Genomic DNA, 22,202 nt, shown 5'->3' with positions numbered 1-22,202 from the left:
CCGCGGCCGGAGTCCCCGCCCCAGCGCCGGAAGTGGCGGCGCGCGGGGCGCTGTGGGAGCGCGAGCCCGGCAAGATGGCGGAGTGAGTGCGGGGCAGCGGGGGCGGCCCGGGGCTGTGACAGCGGCGGGGATGTGACACCGGCGGGGCCGGGACACCGGTGGGGATGTGACACCGGCGGGGATGGGACACCGGCGGGGCCGGGACACCGGCGGGGTTGTGACACCGGCGTGCGTGCTGTGCCCGGCCCGGTGTGACGCCCTCGGTGTCAGGCTCCCCTGCGTGCCGGGAGCTCTGATGGGGCTGCGGTGCGTGAGGCAGCACAGTAATTGTCCTGAACGTGAATCTTTGCCTCATCGGAGACCGCTTCTAAAAAACAGCCGTAACGAGTTCAATATGATCCGGTGGTTGGTTGATGTGTGCCTGTCTGTAATGGGCTTTATCGAGCTGCTCCCATCCAGTATAATCACACACTGTGTTATCCTGACAGATCTGCAAATGCCAGCCATGAAGTCATCAATGCCACCCTCCACGCTATGCTGGCTGCTACTACCAAGCTGGTGGCACCTACACCTCCCAAACCCATCCTCCCAGTTCAGACTGGAGTCCAGGCACAGCAAGAGGAACAGTCTAGTGGAATGACGATTTTTTTTAGTCTTCTTGTTATAGGTGAATGATGAATTGAAATTCTGTTAATCTCTGTTAACTGTAGTCTGTGTGTGAGGACATAGACCGACTCAGAATCATAGTGGTTTATTTCTCCTCTGGTTCTCTCTGTGAAGTGGGGTTTTGCATAGGCACAGGGATTTAGAACATTTGTGGTGATGAGAGCTACTGCTTACACTGGTGCATCTTGGTTTATTGCCAAAGTGAAGTCTACTAAATCATTAGAAGTTTGCTTGTGTTTTTTAAAAATACTGCTTTAAAGTGTACTTTATTCTTTTCCAACACTCCCAAATCTCCATTTTTTTCCCTTCACAGCTATTTGCATCATATTGGTGCATTTACTGATAGAATACCGGCTTCATTTTTTACCAGAGAGCGTGGCTGTTGTTTCCTTAGGTGAGTAACCATGACATTTTTATCTTGGATTTGTGCTAATCCAGGGACTGTCAGTAGTGTGCACTGGAGATAATGCTCTGTTGTGTGTTAGCCATCACTAGAAAGAAGCAAACTGGATGCAGTGAAGAAAACAACTAATTCATAGAGTTAAATTGATTGAAGGAGTAAAGAAATGAGCATGCATGCAGAGACTGGCCCAGGAGAACGACACCTATAGGGATGTCACTGCCTGAGTACTTTGGCATCTTCCTGTAGATTGCATCCTCAGGGTAGGACAAGATGTGCAGCACTCCCTGGTGATGAGGCTCCAGCCTTCCCTTCGAGGTGGTGCACGTGTTTATATTGGTGTTGGCAGAATTATGTCTGAGTGTGGGATTTTATGTAGCTGGGGACTGCAGCTATCCTGAAAACTCACCTGGACTGCCAGCTGCTTAACTATCCCAGCAGTACCATGACATTATTACTGTGCTCAGGTGAGATGTCTTTAAGTGTATCTCCCAGTGTCCTGAAAGGTGCCAAAAGGACATTACTCTCCCTTCAGTGTCCTTCCCCTTTGTACACAAAAACCCAAGTACAGGGTGTCGATTTGGCTTCAAATCAGGTTAGGTATTGTAGCTGTTAAATAGCTAATCTAAATTTAAATATAATCCCCAATATAAAATGCAGCAGTATAGTGATTTCTCTTACTGGCATAGTTTTGGATTTTCTTTGCTGTCATTCTGTGTATTCTGGGCAGTGCAGAGCAGAGGTGTTGGGCCAGCTTGTGTCCCTGTTCCTGCTGAGCTGTGCAGAGCAGCAGAGGCGTTCTCCTCTTTCTGTTTCTTGTTATTGGCATCTCAGCTGCAGGAGAAGGGTTTTAGCTGTTGGGTTTGGTATTACTGTGTGCTGTGTTCTGTGAGCCCCAACAAAATCCTGTTCAAGAAACAGGAAAGCTTCTTGCTGGGGCTGTTGCTGCTACTCAGTGTGGTCAGAAGGAGCAGTGCTGCCTCTCTTCTGTTCAGAGGCCGTGCAGGAACATGCTCAGTTGGGTTTTGGGGTGAACCACAGCAGTCTGTCCCCCCAGTGATACCAGCAGATGCAATTCCTGGGAGTCAACAGGGTGTTATACCCAGGAGCAGCCCAGGTTACAGATGTCCTGTGTCATTTCAGCCTTATGTAGTTAGTTGATAGGCTCAGTCATATTCAAAGTACTCAGCACCTGTGTCATCACTGGAGTTGCCAGCTCAGTGCTGCTCACTGACCCTCTGGTCCTGGCCATGCTCTGCACAGCTGCAAGAGCACTACTGAGTTTCAAGTATCCAGTTTTGCCAGTGAGGTGTGTCCTATTTTGACTTGTAAATTAAGTAAATGCTCTCAGGAAGTTATTGAAGGCTAATAAAAGTGGCAGCAGAGAAGAGAGAGATGATTTTCACAAGTGTTTTTCCTCCCGTTGTCTAAGCTGCCTGGAAGCTTCTGGTTTATGGTTTCTAGAGGGTGTGTCTCTCCTGGTGGACAGGGTGGGAGTGCATTCTCTGGGGCTGGACTTTGATCCTCATCTATATAAGTTGCTGGAATTTTTTTGGTAAAAATGGTTGCCAGAAATGTTTTTTCTCTTTGATTTGGTACTGAGTTTTAATGTATTCTCAGGAAAAATAAAGGTTGGTTGCAATAAGAAAATGCCTATAAAATTTTTTAAAAAATGAGGTATAGATTAACTGTTACAGATTTACCCTTCTAATTAGCCCCTTGACAAAACTGACCTGCCTGATTTAGTAGAAACAGCTGATCAAAACCTGTGTTCATTCATTTAGTAATAAAGGAAGAGTAAATGTATGTGGCATGTGAGTGGCTGTATCTGCAAGGAACAACAGACATTTGATGTTCCTTCATTTGTGTTTTCCTCTTCCTTTCCATAGAAACCATTTCATGGAACAATTATTTCTTCCCTCTGGGACTGATGTCTTCACAGATTTTTGTATAAAAGAAGGCTTAGGCCTCATGGCTTTGTGTGTGTGACACATCCATCAGCAGTAATCCATGTGATTCTGTTTGTGAGACTCTTTTGTTAGCTACAGCATGAGAGGAGGTCTCATGAGTTACAGGAAAGCACACTCAACATGAGTTATGGGAAAGCATGCTTAAAGCTTCTCAGACACTCTGTACCTTTCATCTGGAGTGTTTGACTTCTATGTCCCAGTGTTTGACTGTGAAGTCTCCATTCTGTAAATAATAAAACACAGCTATGCAAAAACACAGATCTGAAATCTGGCTAAAGATAAGTTCCCTATAACTACTTGAAAACAATAAATGACAGTTCATGTGTCATCTTCATGACTTCCAGAAGAAATCTTGTTACAGTTTTATGTCTTTATGTTTGAAGATGTATGGGAGGAAAGAGTACAATAACCTTTAACCACCAAGTTTGCAGCAGCCTTGGTAAAATTCTTCTGTATTCACATTATTTCTACATGACTTAAACAGAGTGTAATTCATTTGGAAAATAGTTCTGACAGGATCTCCACCCTGATCAGTATTTGTTGCCTTTCTCATTGCCAGAAAGTGCTATGATTTCATTCAAACAAAATTCACTTCTGTGGAGAAGACTGATTCAATTTAAGCTGCTTTAACTGCAGATAATATTGAAGTGACATGAAGCACAGATGCCTAACTCAACTTCCTGATTCTTCAGCAAGAAAGGTGGAATTTCATTTGAGTGCAGCTCAGATGAGAAGTGTTTTTGAGTAGTTAAGCCTGTTATCTTTCTGAACCAGTGAGCATCACACTCTCAGTAGGTCTGTTTGGAGTTGGGATATCCCAAGAGACAATCTGTTGTGCAGGGAAACAGCAGTTATGTAATGTATTGGAAACTGGGTACAAGACCCAAAACTACTCAGTGTTTTCATGATTTAGGAATGAAAGACTTGCTGCTCTATGTTTTGCCTCGTTTTCACTTTGAACAATTTGAAGAGGTGATAAACAGTGAGGTGTTTTGTGGCTGTTTCAGAATGTTTTCTTATTCTCTCCTAGGTATCCTTATGGGAGCTTTTATAAAAATCATAGAGGCTCAAAAGCTGGCCAACTGGAAGGTATAGTTGTAACAATTAATTCTTAATTGTAGAAAACTCCCTGAATCTTATGAAAAAGTCTTTGTAATATTTGATGTTTTAGAGAGCACATCCTGGCAGAAGTTTCTTCAAGACCTGAAGTCTACAGTGAAGCAAGGATTTTTCCTCCTGCTTTTTATACGCATTATCAAAGCAACAAATTCTTCACTATTCCTGCTTTAATTTAAAATCTTGAGGCATTTAAACTGTGATTTTGTTTCACAGCACTGAACAATTTATTATATCAGTGAACTGATTGAAGTCACGGTGATTTGAATTGCCAGTTCTGAACAGGATTTATATCAGCAAGCTGAACATCTTGGTTTGAGTAGTGAATTTTAATCCTAGCTTGCAGTTTTATAGATTTTTCAATCTGATGTAGCATTTGAACTAAATGTTATACTTCTTTTTTTGTCAGCTAACTACACTGGTTCTGTGTACACTTGTTTAAACAATTACATAGCTCAACAGTTGTATTGTAATATTTCATTTTTATGTATGAAGTCACTAGAAGCAGTGGGGGCTGCAGGAGTTAGTGCCTTTTCATTCATGATTTGTGTCAACTGGATTTCACTTAAAATTGAAAATCAGTTAAATGGCCACAACATCAGCATTTTAAATTAGTTTCTTATGGATTAAATAAAATAATCTGAGTAAGATCATGTATGTAAGAAGGAAAAAGAAAGCTTCATGCTCTGAGCATTTATTCTGTAAACATGGGAAATACTGATCACAGCTGGTGAATTTCGTGGGGGTTTTCTGGGAAGTGTTGGTCACATCTTGGGAGGCACTGGGGAGCTGTGCTTGCTCATGTTGTCAGCCAAGGTGAAATGCCACAGATATCACATAATTATTTGCTTATCTGAGTTTCTTTCACTGTAATAAAGCTTAGGTTTTAACATAGGCTGTCGTAATTTTAGATGTGAAATTTTCTAATCAATAATTATAGACTTTATTACATGGTTATAAATGGTTCTAATTTTACAAAATACCTTTTGTTTATCTGACACGATTAAAAAAATGAAATATTTAACAGCAGGCTATATCCCTGTACAAAGCAAATCTTGGATCATATCTTGCCCTGAAAACTTTGCTATGTAATTTCTAGTGATCATGCTTTATTAAATGTTCATTCAAGATCACCTCTAAGACCTTGTGCTTGCTGGTAGCACAGCTGATAGTCAGAGTCCTCATGCTTTATTTTCCTCTGCTTCCATGCAGCACAAACACAACCTTCCTTTCCATTGTTGTCACTTCCTTGTCCAGCTCTGGTTTCAGGGGCTTTGAAGAAGTGCAGTGACTCAGATCTGTGGGTTTTGTTCTGGTGCAGTTGCTGTGTGACAGGAGCAGGCAGTGTCAGCCGTGATTCACGGCATTGTGCGTGCAGTCATGGGCTGGAGCATTTCAGTCTAAAGGATGAGTGTTGTTTTCTAAGCCCCCCAAATCCTTTAAGATGATTATCACTGGTACAGGCAGGAATGAGACTTTAAAGCGATGAATACCTCTGGTGTTAGAGCAGAACAGTCCATCAGCTGTTTACCCTGGGTTTAAACAAGTTAATCGGTGTTTGGGAGGTGACAACTCCAACCTGTTCGGTGCTGGGGGGCCAGGAGGGAGTAAACAGCTGGGTAGAGAGATTGGCCCCCTCAGCTGGGATTCATTTCCCTGCTGTGCCTACTCTGCCAGCAGAAAAACCAGGGTGCCAGGCTGGGGGTACAGCATGAGCAGTGTTAGGCAGGAGATGAGATAAGTGACAAAGACTGAGGACACAAAAAATAGTACCTTACCTCATGGTGGGTTCCATTTATAGCACTGTGATGGCAGAAAGGAACCAGCAGAATAGTATCCTTCAATTCAGGCAGAAATTACATTTGCTGAGAAGAATCCACCCTCAGGCCCCTCAGGTGTCACCTGAGCCTGGTCACCTGCAGGGCCACCGGGCTGAGGAGGTGATTTTCTTGTCAGGGGATGAGTTTCCCAGTGAAACTGCTTGGTCCCATTAACCAGTTCTGTTCTGACCAAGAGGTCACTGTTCCTAGGCAGTCCTTACAGATTTCCAGACTCTCAGCTAAAGTAGAATACTTTTTGTGGAAACAGGAAGGTTTTTTCTTTACCATAAATAACATGTTTTCTTTGCAGCTTTTTGGGAGACAATAATTTAAAGTAAGTTACTCCTAGAGTTGAAAAAGAACGATAGAAGTAGCAGCCCTGGAATAATTTACTGTTCTTCAGTCTTCTACTTTGTGATAAGATGGGAGAAAGATTTTTTGTTTTCCATCACTATTTTTTAATTGTTTTTCTTTTGGAAGATTTTATGTTATTTCAATAATATTTCAATGGTATCCCTGAAATTAGGATTTTTTAAAATTTTTTTTTTTTTCAGGAAGAAGAAATGTTTCGTCCAAATATGTTTTTTCTGCTTTTGCTTCCACCTATTATATTTGAATCTGGATATTCACTGCACAAGGTCAGTCCTTGCCAGACACTCATTTTGGATGTTGAGGTTTTGTTTGGAATAGATTCTGCTTTTAATTATCTTCATGAAGCTTAGGATAATTGCATTAAATTCCATTTTATTAATCATTAGGGAATTGGGAGTGCAAAATTTAAACCTCTTCAACCCAGAGTGCAGGGAGTGGAGCTTGTTGCAGATAACTGAGTGCTGGCAAGGTGTTTGGTACAGCACAGACAAGGTTTTCCTTGGCTTGGAGAGGTTGCTTACCTCACCAGAGCTGTACAAGGGCTGCTGTGAAGGAGGACAAGTGGGAAGGTGTAAGATCAGAAGTGGGAAAGGTGGAGTCACTCCACAGCTAAAGAAAATGTGTGTGAGGTTCTGACCCTTGCCTGGGGGCCTCTGTTTCCACGGGCATTTCTCACAGCTCGTGTTCTGGCCCAGGGGGTTTGGTGCTCCCTTGTGCAGCCCCTCTGCTCCAGCTGTGCTGCAGGAGAGGGAGGGAACAGTGGCCAAGGTGATACCAGGAGCTGGTACCAGCACTGGAGACCTTTTCATACAAAATCACAAGCAATGGTCCAGCAGCTGGGAAGTGTGCAAGGCTTTTTCACATGGCCTGTCTCCAGCTGAGGGGTAACTTACACTTTGTCAGGTGGAGAATATGTCACAGTGCTGGTGAATACCCAGCTGTTTGCCTGAGGATTGGGTTCTTGTTATGGTGCCAGACTGGGGATCAGTCCTGGGAATCTGAGGAATTGCTATTGTCCTCCAGAGAGCTGCAGTCTCTCTAGGCAGGTGGTGTGGATGTGTGTCCTGGAACCAAACTGAGCCTTTATAATCAGAAACCCCGTTGTGAATTAGAATCTAATTAAATGCAAGCCCAAACATGAGTTTTCCCATGGGCCATTTTTACTAATTTACTTATTTTATTACTATGTTCCAGGGTAATTTTTTTCAGAACATTGGTTCCATCATTCTGTTCTCAGTATTTGGCACTGCAATATCAGCTTTCATTGTAGGTGGAGGAATCTATTTCCTGGGCCGGGTAAGACTTACTGCTTTGAAGCATTTATCTGCCTTGTTATTTGAACGTCCATTTTTCAAGAACAGACAAATAGAGTGCAAGTGAATTCCTGGGTCACAAAGTCCATTTCTCTGCTCTCACAAAGGCAGTGTTATACAGCCCCCTCCATGGATATTGCTGGAGAGGCTGTGGAGTCTCCTTCCCTGGAAGCACTCGAAAGCTGTCTGGACACAATCCCAGGGAATGTGCTCCAAGGGCCCTCTGGAGCAGGAGACCTCAGGGGTCCCTTCCAACCTGAGCCACTCTGTGACTCCACAACACAGCATGTTCCGTGGGAAAACCAATTAAGACTTGAATTTTACTTTTTTCTAACTTCCACAATCTTCCTGTTGGAAGACTGTTCCAAAACCTGTGTTCTCTACAGCCAACTTATGCTCTACAATATTAATTTTTAATTTTTAATTTTTTTTTTTGCTTCTGTGGTTTGGTGTTTGCCATTGATTGCATATAGATACAGATATTTATCTTTTCTCCCAGACTTCATTCTGATAGGCCAAGCGGTCTATATTTTCCTCTTTCCCACTCAGATTTCCCTTCCTTTGAATGTCTTGGTTATTCTGCTCACCTGACTGCTCTAGTTTCCTGATCTTGGGTGACCAGAATTGTGGCAGTAGATTACTGTTGGAGGGCAGCGTTAAACTGGATAACATCCCTGCTATGAATTTTTCTTAATAATGAACTCGGGATTTGACAAATAGTTTGTTTTTTAAGAGCAGCAGAACACCACAGTTGATTGTGATTATGTTCTACCTATTCTTTCAGGCTGATGTAATTTATAAACTCAACATGACAGACAGGTAAGCTCTTGGGGAGATGGTGTAGGATATGAAATGAATCTTCCTTCAGGATAGCTGCAGGTGGGAAATGCACTGCACTTGGCCACCTCTTTTGGTTAGTGTTTAGATTGCTGAGGTTCAGCATTGTGTATGAAACTAAGAAATAGATGGAACATTCCTATACCCTATTTATTACACCCTTATTTACCAATAGTATTATATTCCATTCTATTGCATTCTAGTCCATTCTGTTCTGTGCTCAGTGATTTCTTTAGATAGAGATTTTAACCAAATATTTTAGACAGTATTTTAACTGAACTTTTAAGATTTGTAAACTTTGATTAGTTAGTATTTTTAATGTATGTCATAAGGGTATAACTTCTTTGTGCAAATCTTTTAAAAGACACAATAATTTTTTTCAGTGTCAATAATGTAGAGTTTTCAAGAACTTGGCAAGTGGCCAAGCTCTTAGGACTGGAAAGATATTACAGCTTATCACTGTGTAGAAACTGTAACTCAAATGGGCTTTGTTACTGTTGTTCATGTAAGTTACCAGTTGGTATTTTTCTTTCATCTAGTTTCCTCTTTTGTGTTCTCCCAGTTTTGCATTCGGCTCTTTAATATCTGCAGTTGACCCTGTGGCTACTATTGCCATTTTCAATGCCCTTAACGTGGATCCTGTGCTTAACATGTTGGTTTTTGGAGAAAGCATTCTCAACGATGCAGTTTCAATTGTCCTGACCAAGTGAGTGCATCTTTATAGAAACAGTAGCTACATAGTTTTCTGTTAGTTTTTCAGATATACAGTAATTCTTCCATCTTCTTTTGGAACAAATGGTGTATTTCAGGTGTAAAGCTGAATCTTGTGTGGTGCTTCTGTGTAAAAAGCAATCCATAGCATGCAGTGCATAGGCAGAAGACAGTAAATGGTTGTCTCATTACCCCTGCCTCAGTGCCTTATCTCACTGACCTAATTGATTGCTTTCTAATTCCATTCATTATCAGCTCCTTTTCCATCTGAGGGTCCTGACAGCAGGAGCCCCACGTGTCACGTGTCAGGCACAGAAATGTTCACCTTCCCAGAGCTGCTCTGTCTCTGTGCCATTGGCTCGTGCCCAGGGTCCCACAGTGGCTGGGGAGGAATACAGCAGCATCAGGCAATGGGGTTGTGTTGTGTTGGGGCTGCCATGGCAAAGGGGAACATCCAGCATCCTTCTCTTTTGCCTATGACGGTTCTTTGGGGCTGAAAGAGTGAAAAACAGATAGATATATCTTCATGTTATTGCTGAAGCCAATGGCTGTGACTGTGAATGTACAGAAGGAACAGCTGTAACAAGCAGGTAGTGAAGTCAAACAACTTTCTAATCAATTAATTTCTTTTATTGCAGTTGTGGTGCTTTTGGGGGAGATGCTGAAGGCTAAAAGCAGCCAAGAGAAACACTTCATAGAATCTGTGTGTTCTTTGCACAGAATTTCCATGAAATATACTCCTGAAATTCAAAGAGGTTTCTCCCCTTTCCTCTTAAGAGCTGCTTTGTTTTCCTTCAATGACCTTCTTGTCTCTCATCCACACCTAAATATTTGATGAGAGTTCTTCCTGTTCATTTGTTCTTCTCAGAGGATCACATGAGTTTTTACCACTGTAAAATGTGTTTTCTTTTCCTTTTCAAAGTTTGAACATTGTTTTGAAATACTGGGCATCACCATAGCCTATTTACGCCATTCTGGGATTCTTCAGAGGAGCAGTGCTGGATTTTTAGCAGAATTAGGTTTCCCTTTGGGGATTACACCAAGGCTTGATTTAACGTCTTTTGACATTCCTCTTGTTATATATATCACAGTAAAAGCCTTTTAAGAGTGGTAGCAACAAAGAAATGTGAGTCTTTTTTGTTGTTATGCTCAAAAGATGTTTGATATTTTTGGATCCAGGCTTAGAATGTATAACCATTTCTTCTTATTTCTCTTTTAATTGTATCTAGCACAGCAGAAGGTTTGACAAGGGAAAATATGTCAGATGTAAGTGGATGGCAAACCTTTCTACAGGCACTGGGATACTTTCTCAAGATGTTCTTTGGCTCTGCAGCACTTGGCACACTTACTGGTCTTATTTCTGCATTAATATCCTTTATTGATTTTGGTGATATATACATATATACATTGGTGAACTGCAACATTCTAGTAGCCTTTTTTCTTCTCATCTTCTCCAGCATTTCTTGGAGGATATTTCTTATTAGACATTATTTTGGTTTTATCTTAGTGTGCATGGATGTGTGTTAAAAGTGGCATCAAATTTTTATGAACATAATTAAGGTCTGAAATGTTGTATAATAGCTTATGTGCATTGGAGTGTTATAAGATATGGTAATTGTTTTGTAAATTCAAAATTTATTAATTCCATTTCAATACCAATCCATTTTAACAAGCATATGGCTTCTTTTCTACATACATAAAACAATTAATTAAAAAGAAAAAAAAGCTGCTTTTCCCGAGGGCCTTTGAGTCAGCCCAGCTCGTTTGTCCCTGTGGATCATGTGCAGGCAGCTGAATGCAGACACTCTTCTGTTTGGATTTACCCTGGGTTGTGGTTTTCCTTCTCCATTCTGTGATTTGGTTGCTAAACAGCCTAAAAAGCTCCTGCTGCTCTGCTGAGATCAGGAAGGCTGTTTGCTGTAGCCACCTTTGTTGCTTTTTGGGTTTGTTTAATGCTGGCTCTGAGTTCACTGTGTGAGCTCTGAGCTGTGCAGCAGTTCCTCGTGTCAGCTGGGACACACAGCCAAACACTTCCTTTGTAAACAACAGGGATAGAATGTTGGATTAAACACAGACATATTTCCCCTTTTGGTTCATCAGCCTCATTCAACAAACTTTGAAATGATTCCATACATCACAACAAAAGAGAGAGATGTTCAACACTTCTTTGACTCGTATCTAAATTATACTAAGTCAAAGAGAAAAGCAGCTTATTTGCCCTTGTGCCTCAAAAGTATTTGATTTACCTGTTGTTATCAGTATTGTAGAGGCACATCAATAAGAGATCTTTTTTTGTCTCTAGCTCTGTCTTCTGACAGACTTCTGCAGTAGAAATGTTTCCATAAGAAATATTCCTCACATAGGAAATTACTAATCCTGCCATACTTGAGTTGAAGGCCCATATGTAGATTTTATTGGCTATTCAGTAGAGAAGTACGTGAGGCATAAACATTGTTTTGGAATGGAATGAACACATCAAAATATTCCTTTGATTTCTTTTTTAATTTACTTTTTCCATAACATTTCCGTGTGTACGTACTAAAGCACATTGATTTAAGGAAGACACCTTCCCTCGAATTTGGGATGATGATCATCTTTGCTTACCTTCCTTATGGACTTGCAGAAGGGATCTCACTCTCAGGTGAGTAGCAAAATGAGTTCTGACCACACTGTTGGATATCTTAAAATATTTATATTGCTGTAGAAACAGGTTTTGCCTTGTGAGAAGTTTACTCTGGAGGGTCTCAGCAGTAAATCCTTGCAGATTCTTCTGTTGACTGGCACGTTCTTGCCCACAGGTATCATGGCAATCCTGTTCTCTGGCATTGTGATGTCTCACTACACACACCACAACCTGTCCCCAGTGACACAGATCCTGATGCAGCAGACACTCAGAACTGTTGCTTTCATGTGTGGTAGGTGCTGCCTGCTGTCAAACCTAGTGTGAATAGTTCAAAATGTCATTTGCCTGGAAAGGTGATTGTGTTGGGAGCACCAGAGGTGTGAATTTGCATCCAGGCATTTGTGTGTCAACGGTGTTTGTCTTTAAGAGAAGGAGTTCCAAGAGTGGAGGCTGGAAGGCACTCAGAAGTCACCTTTCCTGCCACACTGGATAAAACATGCAGTAAATCTCTCTCTCATCCTACCGGCTCCTGCTAAGATTTGCCATAAGATTGATGTCCAAATAGAGTCTCTGTCTCGTGTGTTTCTCTAGTCTGTTCTTAGTTCTAGGAGATGGGGATTGAGTGATATCTTTTTTTAATTTATTTTTTTTTTAATATAAAAAGCTACTTGCAGAAAACAGTAACTTCACACATGGAGGTTTTTGGAAGTAGTGGTACAAGCAGCTCAGAGTGCTAGTGCCTTTCCAGTTCCTTTTCCAAACCAAACCTTTGAAGAAATTACATGTTCCTGCATTACAGACATGTCCCTGATTTCTGGGAGTTGCCATGAATGAATTCTGTATTGTTTGCAGGAGGATGCAGTGTGATCAGGGAGTGGCTTTGCTGCAAAGTGAGCACCAGCATTTGTCCAGGGTTTGGTCAGGAAATCCCATTTTATATACTGTATCTAGTAATTAATAACAGGAGTAGAAAAAGTTTTCTGGAATTGTTTATTTAAGATGTGATTTCTCTTTTTCAGAAACGTGTGTTTTTGCATTTCTTGGCCTGTCAATTTTTAGTTTTCCTCACAAGTTTGAAATGTCCTTTGTCATCTGGTGCATAGTAGGTATTTACTTTCTTCCATATCTTTTTAGATGCATTTTTGGTACTGGGGAAGGGGGAAACACCTTACAGTTAAAAGATTTTAGAATAACTGTAACAATTCATAGTTTTTATTAAAAAAAATCTCTGACTCCTTTCCTAATTCCTTGTCTTTAAACCCATTTCAGTGTGCCTTAATGCCATGACTCTGTGAATTATGTTTCACGTGGGGCTTGCCTCCATCTGTTGCCATTGTAATGGTTTAATATCAGCATGAAAAGCGTGTTCCCCTTTGCAGTGAGGATCCATTTCCAGTTGTGTGCAGCAATGCACACTGGCCCATTCAGTGCATGGCTCAAGGGAAGGATTGTTACCTACAGCTTCCCCAGACAGGGATATCAGCACAGGGAACTGCTCTGCCTGCACACACAACTTCCCTATCTAATACACATCTAAGGTGTGACACTTCCTTCTGTGCAGCACTGCCCTCTCAGGCATAATGCAAATTGTGTAATTTTGGGGTGATTCATAAAGGAAAACATCACAGCCCTTCAAGGATCCTGCTGACTAATTCTAGGATATTTACCTTATCAAGGTCTGTTTGTAGTGGAGCTTAAAAACAATGCTCTGAGAAAACCTTGCCTTTCTCTGAGTTAAAGTTCTCACTGTGTTTGTTAATTGTTTGCCATTGAATCAATAGTCCCCTTTTTCTTCTTTTCCACTCTCAAAGTGTTGCTTCAGTGTGGGGTATGTTTTATAGCCATACCCAGGGAAGTGTTGAGAAACAGTGCTGTTTGTTTGGCTCCTGGCCTTTCTGAGCAAGTGGGCCACAGGGAGACAATAGAAATACCTTATTGCCTCTTGGCTGCTGTGCCAAGGGAATGACTGAACTGAGGAGCACTTCTGCACAAAGTAATTCTTGGTCTCCCTGGAATGCCTCCTGGGTTCCATTTATTTATTATAAGTAAAACAGCCTGGTCCCCATCAGTGACAGGTCTGATTTAGTTTCAGTTAAGCAGACAAAATGTTTCAGGAATAAAATTCCACAGTGCCCTGTGCTGAGGGGTTTCTCTCTGTTCATGGAGCAGCACACCTGCCTGTGGCCAAAAAGAACATATTCACCTTCCTCTGTAAAACCAGCTGCAGCTGGGGCCCTGTGGATGTAACACATCAAATGGTCTTTTGTTTTTATTTCTGTTTTTCAGGTGCTGGTTCTGTTTGGTAGAGCAGTGAATATTTTCCCGCTTTCCTACCTACTCAACTTCTTCCGTGATCATAAAATCACTCCCAAAATGATGTTTATCATGTGGTTTAGTGGTAAGTTAAAGCTCAAAATACTGAGAACCAGAAAAAATGTTTGATCTCTTTCATTGTGTGGCCCACTCTAGGAGGAACTGGTTTTTCATTAATTGAGAAAAACTCAACATTTGCACTATTCTGAAACCCAAGTGCAGAGAAATGTTCTCTTTCCCCTTTGTGCTGGAGGACTTTGTTCTGGTGAGCCCTTTTCTGCCTAGAGGCTGTTTGTCTCTAGGCCCAGCAGCCTCAGAGTTTGAGCAATGCTGTCTGAAATGCTGACTTGTTTTAGGGTGGTAGCCAAGGGACAGATAATGGACATGCCATAGGATTGTAAAAATGCTTTGGAAGGTGGAGAATTGCAGTTGAGTTGTCCGGGTGCTCGGGTGTTGCTGCTGGTTGACTCTCCCTTGACGCCTGTTCTCTCTCCTGAGGATTACGTGGTGCCATTCCCTATGCCCTCAGCCTCCACCTGGGCCTGGAGCCCATCGAGAAGCGGCAGCTCATCGGCACCACGACCATCATCATCGTGCTGTTCACCATCCTGCTGCTGGGAGGGGGAACCATGCCCCTCATCAGGCTGGTGGACATCGAGGACTCCAAACCACGCAAGAGGAACAAGAAGGACGTCAATCTTAGCAAGACAGAGAAGATGGTTTGTTTGGGGTTTTCATTTGGAGGATCACTGGGGTTTGGTGGGGGGCTTTTTTCCAGTTTAAACATTTTTCAGGAGTAGCACGTGATTTTTTACTAACAAGTAAGATGAAGGCAGTAGAAAAAGACAAGGTAGGAAGACAAAGCCAAGCAATCTGATTTTCAAGTATCCCAAAGACAGAGTCTGGTTAATGTTTATACAAAATATGTGTTTGGAAAAGGGGAGGAGAAAGAGTCTCTTAATTCAATCCAGTTACAAGTCAATCTATATAAATTAAAGTAAGCCCTGGAAAAGCATAAAGCAGATGATAGAGGATTGAGTCATATACAGAGAGAAAGTAGATGGTACAGTGTGAGATGGAAATTAATCATAAAAGGCAGATGGAAATTATTTTGAAAAATTCAAAGGCCATGAGAAGGTGGTAACAATAGCCCCCCTCTGACTGGACTTTATTTTAAAGCAATTTCTGGCAAAGCAAGAGATCTGACAAAGCCAAAGGCACTCTGGAACCTCTTGTGCAAAAGACTGGAGAATAAAAAGTATTGCAGGACAATTTTTGCCTGATTTTCTCTAATCCATTGAAGAGTATATGCAGGGTGTTGTTCTGGAGGATCTTAAGAACATTTAAGAACTTTGCATGAGGTTGACTGTAGTCTTTAGAATTACCTTGCACTGTCCACACAAGGAAGTGCAGGAGGAGAGCAGGGACAGGGTGTGTTCCACAGGGCTCGTTCCAGTGGCACAGTGACAGCAGTGGTGCTTGCTGGATGAAAGCATTGTCCAGACCACAAGAGAAAACCTGCACAGTAGAAACCTGATCTCAGCAATAGTGACAATACTAAACATGGAACATTTGAGGTCTTTTCCCTTTCAGCATGGAAAGGGAAGCTAATTGGGAGTCAGAAGCTGAACGCATACAGCCCTAAGCCCTGTAAGGCTGGGGTGGGGATCATTTCCTTATTGTTCCAGCATGGCAACTGGTTGTGATAAGGGAGACCACAGAGCGGAGGCTGAGGCAGGGTGGTGGGATGACTGCCCCTTCTCTCAGGTTATTCCAATATTTGTGATTTTTCTAGGGAAACACTATAGAATCAGAGCATTTATCAGAGCTCACAGAGGAGGAGTATGAAGCCCAGTACATAAAACGCCAGAACCTCAAAGGCTTTATGCGGCTTGATGTTGAGTATTTGAATCCTTTCTTCACCAGAAGACTCACACAAGAAGTAAGTCTTTCTTATTTTCTTGAAGAAGAGAAACTGTTGGAGCTGGTTGTTGTCCTCAGTACCACCCAGGGCTCATCGTGCAGCCACAGGACTTGTGTGGGGACAGTGGGACATCTGTGTATTGCTCATGCATAGAGACAGCAGCTGTAATGAACAGCTGCTCTGCAAGTTGGACTAAATGAGCATCTCAGAGCTACCCCAGTTAAACTTGGTGTATGGATTTGCTGAACTCGCCTTTAATTGTGCAGAGAACCATGAAGGGCATCAGGAGTCACTGCTGGAAAAAGCTGCTGCCACTCGGGTAGAGCTTTTAAAGCTGTCACACACAGCTCCTGCCTCTTACTGTTGGTGGTCCTGTGACTTCTGGAGCTGTGATGTTGCTGCAGGGTGCAGCTTCTCTCTTGGAAATAGGCACCAGCCTTGCACCCTTCACTTTCCAGACTGCTCACTTTCCAGAGACCAAGGCTCTGAGGCTGTAAATGCAAAACACCACCTGACAGTAACTTAACACTCAGTGGCCCCAAGGTGTAAATACTGTGCCTTTTTCACTCCCATGCTTTGGAAATCTGAGGCTCCTTAGCCACAGAATTCACTGTTTTTCAAGTTTCCCATGGAAACATTTTGGCAGTGCAGTTCATAATTTTGTGTAAGTGCACATTCCATCTTCCTAGCCTGCTCTAAAGTACTGTTTTTCCTCTTGTTTTGTACTTTTCAAAAGTACACTTTCAGCACTTTCCTACAAAAGCTAAAGTCATTTATTGCAAAACCAGAAAGGAATCAAGAAACCAAAGTAAGCATCTGATTCGTAGTTGATAACCAAAAGCACAGGCTGCCCTCCAGATTGCAACCAAAGGCTGGAAAAATAAGCATGTGAGTCACTAGGGCAGGCCACAAGCTTCCCAGTGTCCCTGGGAACATGAGGAGAGTCAGAGCCAGGCCCTCCAGACAGGATTGGGATTGTTGAGACACACAGAGCAGGACTGTCTAGAGAGCAGGTAAAAACACCCAGCATCAAAACTGCCATCTGTAGCAATAACTGCTCACTGAGCAGCTGATCAGTATCTTCTGGTGGGAGACAGGATGGCTGTGCATGCTGAGAGAGCGGGTTATTTCCTGAGGAATGTGTGCAGCTGTGGCCCTGCTGTGCCCTGACACAGGAGAGGTGTTGCAGCAGGTGACAGAGTGCTCTGCCTTTGCCGCAGGACCTGCACGACGGGCGCATCCAGATGAAGACCCTGACCAACAAGTGGTACGAGGAGGTGCGCCAGGGCCCCTCGGGCTCCGAGGACGACGAGCAGGAGCTGCTGCAGCAGAGCGGGGCCGGCGCGCGCTGAGCCCCCGCCGAGGGGCCCAGAGCCCCACTGCACCGCAGCTGCTGGGCCAGGGGTGAACTTCCACATTGCAGACACGTCCTGGGCTCCCTGGTTAGTGAAACCCACAGCTCTGCTGTTACTGTTCAGGAAGGGAAACCCACAAGGGTCACACGCTGGATGGGCTGAAGGAAGAGCCTTTTGTTCAGACTTCACTGCGTAGCAAATTCCAGGCAGCCCGTTGAAAAGCAGAACCATCTGCCAGGAAATGATGGCATTGTTAATGGGGGGGCTTCTTCCCATCCCTAAACCTGCTGCCAGCACACGCTGCAGCACAGGGCCCTTGGGTGGCTCTGCAAAACAGAACGAATTGCACTTTACCTTTTATATATATATAAAAAAATATATTCATTCACAGCATGAAGAGTCTTGACAGTTTATACTGTGAATTTGTTTCAGCACTAGTAAGGGAATCTGACTGGAAGAAATGTATAATTTATGGAATTTGCACATTTTGAACCCAGAAAAGACGCATACCTTGACAAGAGCAGATGTTGCACACACAGGGAATCACCTCTGAAAATGTAGTTTTGTCACTTAAAAGATTCTTGATTTCTGTTTTATGGGATTTTTTGGTTTTTATACTAAGGGATCTAATCCATGGTACTGATTGTAGCATGGTTTTGGGGAAGTGGGGGCCTGTGACAGCACAGAACTGTGTTTGAAATTGTAGTTTCTTTTCTTTGGCTAAAGCCAGTTGCAGTTGGGTTTCTGTAATTGGCAGTTGCTTCTTGCTGGCACTTTGGCTTCAAATCTTAGGAGAGAGCAGCTTCTGTTTTGCCTAATTTACAAAGTGTCCCTAACACTCCAGAATTCACCAGTGGAATTTTTAAGCTTCAGTGGAAGAAAATGCAGCATGTACATGAGGAAAAAGAGCCTATAAAATCTAATCCAGGTACAGAAAGATTAATATTGCACGTGGCTGAAGCAGCCTCTGCTGGGAAGTGCCAAACAGCTTCCATTAAGCTGTCCCATTCTTTCTCTTCTGCTTACACTGTTTCAGAATCTGTGGTATCTCTGCATTTGTCCTCCATGGCCCAGTGTTTGCTCAGCGTTGCCAGCACCTGAACGTTTGTTGCACATTTGCCATGGTGACACAGGCAGCAGTTTGTTCCCACTGCCAAATTCCTCCTTGGTCATTTGCATATCCACTGTCAGGATGTGAATTACAGTTCAGCACCCAACTTTGAAATGCAGATGCACATGTTCATTTCTGAAGATGTGAGACTTAGTTTTGGTCTGGTTTTGCTACTGAGCTTTTTAATCCATTGCTTACCTACTGAGAGAATAAAAGTTCAAGAATGTATTCAGACTCCTGAACCTGTTGTCTAAGCAGTTTTTCAAAATACCTCGTCTTGTGCCCTGCTGCCCTTTCCCTGCCTGTGGGAAGGGCCTCTCTGCTTGTCCCAGAGCTGGGACACGCAGAGCTGGGGCTGAGCAGGCTGTGAAAGCCATCGGTGGGAGGATCTGTGTGAAAATCGGCCTTTTTGTCACCCTTCTAGACCCGTCACTAATCCATCACTCCTACTGCGTTCCTCACCTTGAGCCTTTATGTCCAGGAGCTGCTGGAAGGTCCCTGAGAGCTTCTCCTGCCGTGTTCAGTGCTGCTGTCACACCGGGGTGTCACAATCCTGTCCTGCCGCTGTTCCCGGTGGCTCCGGGGCCACACCTGCCCCAGGTGAGCTGGTCACTGCCGCCCTCTGGAGGCTGGAGCAGCCGAGGGAATGGCTCAGAAACGATTCCAGTGAACACACCGGGGATTGTGGGATTTAAAACCAACTAGTCTAAAACTTAACATTACCTTTGTCAAAACATAGGATTAAGTGTTTATTCTGAGAGAGCAAAGCTAACTCCCTTATTCTGGAACCAAAAGAAGTTTTTACCATAGTGCCCAGTGCTCATATTCATTTATCAATACAATGGCTTTTCTGTCAGTCATTTCAGTTTGGAGTTCTTCACCTAATATGCTTTGAAAAGAAATACTATTGTTTTACTTTCCTGGCAGTTACTTTAGATAATTTCCTATTTTATCAGACCAATATTAAACCCTGACCCTCTTTCCACAAGCTAGCTCCTCCATCCTAACTTGGTGTCATCTGCAAACCTGTGCAAGACTGCACTTGATTTCTTCCTGTTCTCAGATAAGCAGCCCAGCAGCTGAGGCAGAGGTTGCTGCCTGCAGAGCCCCAGGTGCTGCTGCCCCCAGGAGATGGCAGCAGCCCTTCGTGTTTGGGGAAATCGGCCGCTGGTCCCTTTCTGGAGCCTCCTCTCCATGGGCAGCAGCAGGATGGCCCCGGGATGGCTCTGGGATAGCCCTGGGATGGCCCTGGGATGGCTCTGGGATGGCCCCGGGATGGCTCTGGGATGGCCCTGGGATGGCCCTGGGATGGCTCTGGGATAGCCCTGGGATGACCCTGGGATGGCCCCAGCCCCGCTCTGCACTGGCCCCAGATGCGTTCCCATCATCCTGGAGTGTGGCCACCACCACGGAGCTGAGTCGGATGCTGGCTTTGTGTGAGTTTACTTTAGAAATGACAAGTTCTGGAACACAATGAATGGTCAGTGGAGATACTGCATGGTCCCCTCGTGTACCAAAGGGCACAGGGAACTTTCCAGGTGGGGTTACCCTGTGGATGCCTTTGCACCAGGCTCTGGCGCTGCTTCTTGTCCTTTTTGTCCCAGGCTGTACCCAAGGGTGTGCTGCCCTCACTGATCTCCAAAGGCCACCCTCAGTCCTGCAGGGTGCTGCAGCCCAGGCAGCAGTGCAGGTGGCAGGAGCTGCTGTCCCAGCACCGGGGCCACCCTGCAGCCACAGTCCCTTCTCCAGGGGGATGCTCACTCTAAAGCTCCCATTTCTGTCTGTAGGACAGTGGTGACTTTCACACAGGGGGACAGAGCGGGGTGGCACAGCTGGCACAGAGAGCAGTCCCTGAGACCTGTAGGGAGGTGCTTTGTAATCCCAGGTGAGATAGCTGTGATGGACAGTCCCACTCCCCATCAGGAGAAGAGGACGTTACGGGGTTTTAGGAGCTGGTCCTGGAGGTAGATGTCCCTCATGGCCCCCAGCCCACCCTGCCAGCCACAATTTTTAAGTTCCAAGTTCCTACTTGGCCATCAGAGCACCAGTTTGGAAAAACATAGGCCAAGGGCCCAGAGAGCAAACTGCAGGAGAGACTGGGCTGTACCCCGGGCACATCTCAGGCACCGGGGTCTATTTTTGTTCTTGTTTTTGGGAGTGCAAACACCAAGCTCAGAGCTGCAAGAGCCAAACAAAGGGGTTGGTCTTATATCTTCACATCACTTCACATGTGGAACATCTGGGACCCGCCGGGCATGGGGGTGAGAGAATGCTGCATTTGTGTTCCAGTGCTCTGGTAGAACAGAGCTGGGCAGGGCCGGGCTCAGAGCAGGTCCTTGGCGATGGCCGAGGGCAGGGCTTCCCCCGCCACGCTGGCAGTGCCCGGGCCTGGCCACCTCGGCGTGAGCAGCACCATCACCTGCACCGTCCTCCTCAGCCCCGGCTGCTGGGCAGCTCCACCGGCCAGCACGGCCAGGGGGCCCCTGGGGGGGTGTGCAGCTCCCAGGGAAGGCACTGAAACGTTCCAGAGCATCAGCGCAGCTTCTGCGAGCGCCGGGGCGGCCGCCCAAGCCCGGGGACGGGAAGGGCTGGAGCGCAGCGCCCCGGCAGCCGCAGCACAGGAGGGTGCGCAGCGCCTGCAGGAGCACCCTGTCCTTGGAGAGGAACTTGTGGAAGTTGGGCTTGAAGAGCAGGTACACCAGCGGGTTGTAGAGCGTCGAGGACTTGGCACAGACGGCCGAGAGCACGAAGGCCAGCGCTGGCACCTGGCTGGCGTCCCCCAGCAGTGCCCACAGCGCAACCACGGCGTAGGGGGTCCAGGCAGCCAGGAACCCCAGGCACACGGCCACGCTCAGCTGGAGAAGGAGCAGATGGCAGTGCTGTGAGTCTCCTGCAGCACTTGGGGAACGCTGACACCCTCCCCAAACTCAGCCACATACAGCAGGACCCTGAGCAGCCCTCACATCCCCAGGGAAAGCTGCTCAGCCTTCAGGACCTGTACAGGAATGTCAGAGAACAGGGCAGCAACTCGGCACAGCCCAGGCATAGACCTGGTCCTGCTTCAGGCCACTCACTCCCTGTCCCACCTGGGAAACTCGGGAATGGCCTCAGCCTGCTCTGGCAGATGGGTACCAAGGACCCAGTGACCTGGCTGGGACCAGCTCAGCATTGGACCCCAACAGCTTTTGGCAGCACTGGAAATCCCTCCAGAAACCTGTGTGGCTTGGGAGGCCTGGAAATGGGCTGTGCTCAGTCCCCCTCCCCTGACTGGATGTGGATGTTTCCTTTGAAGCCAGGCTTGCAAGCTATTTTCTTTTGTGCTGTATTTTTTAAAGGTTATTCCGGGCTTTTTACATATCCTTGGTAAATTATAGTATTAGCTTGTAGTCTGGGGAACAATGACTCATGCAAGCTCCTTTATGATCTTTTCCAATGTAATTTAAAATGAAAACTCCTCCAGCTGATGACTTTAAACGGGGAGCAATGAGTTGTTACCCACACTGACACAAACACCTGGAGGATTCGTCAGGAGCAGCAGACGCCAGGCAGGAGGGGCCCTGCTGTTCACCTGCCCGTGGGTGCTGGGCTGGGCAGGGCACCCCAGGACCCCACAGCCCCTGAGCCCGTACCTTGAGGAGCAGTCCCTGGGCCCAGGTACCTTGAGGAGCAGT

At 44.9% G+C, this 22,202-nt stretch overlaps 2 protein-coding genes across 9 annotated transcripts in view; one reads left to right on the top strand and one right to left on the bottom strand.

Moving 5' to 3' along the window:
• Positions 1-12: 12 nt before the first annotated feature.
• Positions 13-22,202, top strand: part of SLC9A8 (solute carrier family 9 member A8) — a 26,935-nt gene continuing 4,745 nt past the window's right edge. The window contains exons 1-17 of one of the 8 annotated variants that reach the window (XR_001524718.2): positions 13-82; positions 489-667; positions 980-1,060; positions 4,067-4,125; positions 6,527-6,610; positions 7,539-7,640; positions 8,442-8,476; positions 9,057-9,200; positions 10,435-10,573; positions 11,741-11,846; positions 12,004-12,120; positions 12,848-12,930; positions 14,115-14,226; positions 14,640-14,860; positions 15,937-16,083; positions 17,286-17,507; positions 18,956-19,131. Coding sequence is in view for 3 of the 8 variants with exons in the window: in XM_015647734.1 (XP_015503220.1) it covers positions 75-82; positions 489-667; positions 980-1,060; positions 4,067-4,125; positions 6,527-6,610; positions 7,539-7,640; positions 8,442-8,476; positions 9,057-9,200; positions 10,435-10,573; positions 11,741-11,846; positions 12,004-12,120; positions 12,848-12,930; positions 14,115-14,226; positions 14,640-14,860; positions 15,937-16,083; positions 17,286-17,417 (1,749 nt within the window). In the remaining 5 variants the exon portion in view is untranslated. Of the gene's footprint in view, positions 83-488; positions 668-979; positions 1,061-4,066; positions 4,126-6,526; positions 6,611-7,538; positions 7,641-8,441; positions 8,477-9,056; positions 9,201-10,434; positions 10,574-11,740; positions 11,847-12,003; positions 12,121-12,847; positions 12,931-14,114; positions 14,227-14,639; positions 14,861-15,936; positions 16,084-17,285; positions 18,774-18,955; positions 19,397-22,202 lie in introns of those variants that run through there. The other 7 variants (XR_001524719.1, XR_001524717.1, XR_004499948.1 and 4 more) reach the window with 7 other exon arrangements.
• LOC107213364 (opsin-5-like) overlaps positions 20,293-22,202 on the bottom strand; it is a 6,078-nt gene continuing 4,168 nt past the window's right edge. Inside the window, exon 5 of the mRNA XM_033519106.1 lies at positions 20,293-21,429. Coding sequence (XP_033374997.1) covers positions 20,751-21,429 — 679 coding nt within the window. The 3' untranslated portion in view covers positions 20,293-20,750. The remainder of the gene's footprint in view (positions 21,430-22,202) is intronic.

The sequence above is a fragment of the Parus major genome, chromosome 20, assembly GCF_001522545.3.
Source record: "Parus major isolate Abel chromosome 20, Parus_major1.1, whole genome shotgun sequence".
Classification (NCBI taxonomy): Eukaryota; Metazoa; Chordata; class Aves; order Passeriformes; family Paridae; genus Parus; species Parus major.
This window is presented reverse-complemented; position numbering and strand designations above follow the sequence as displayed.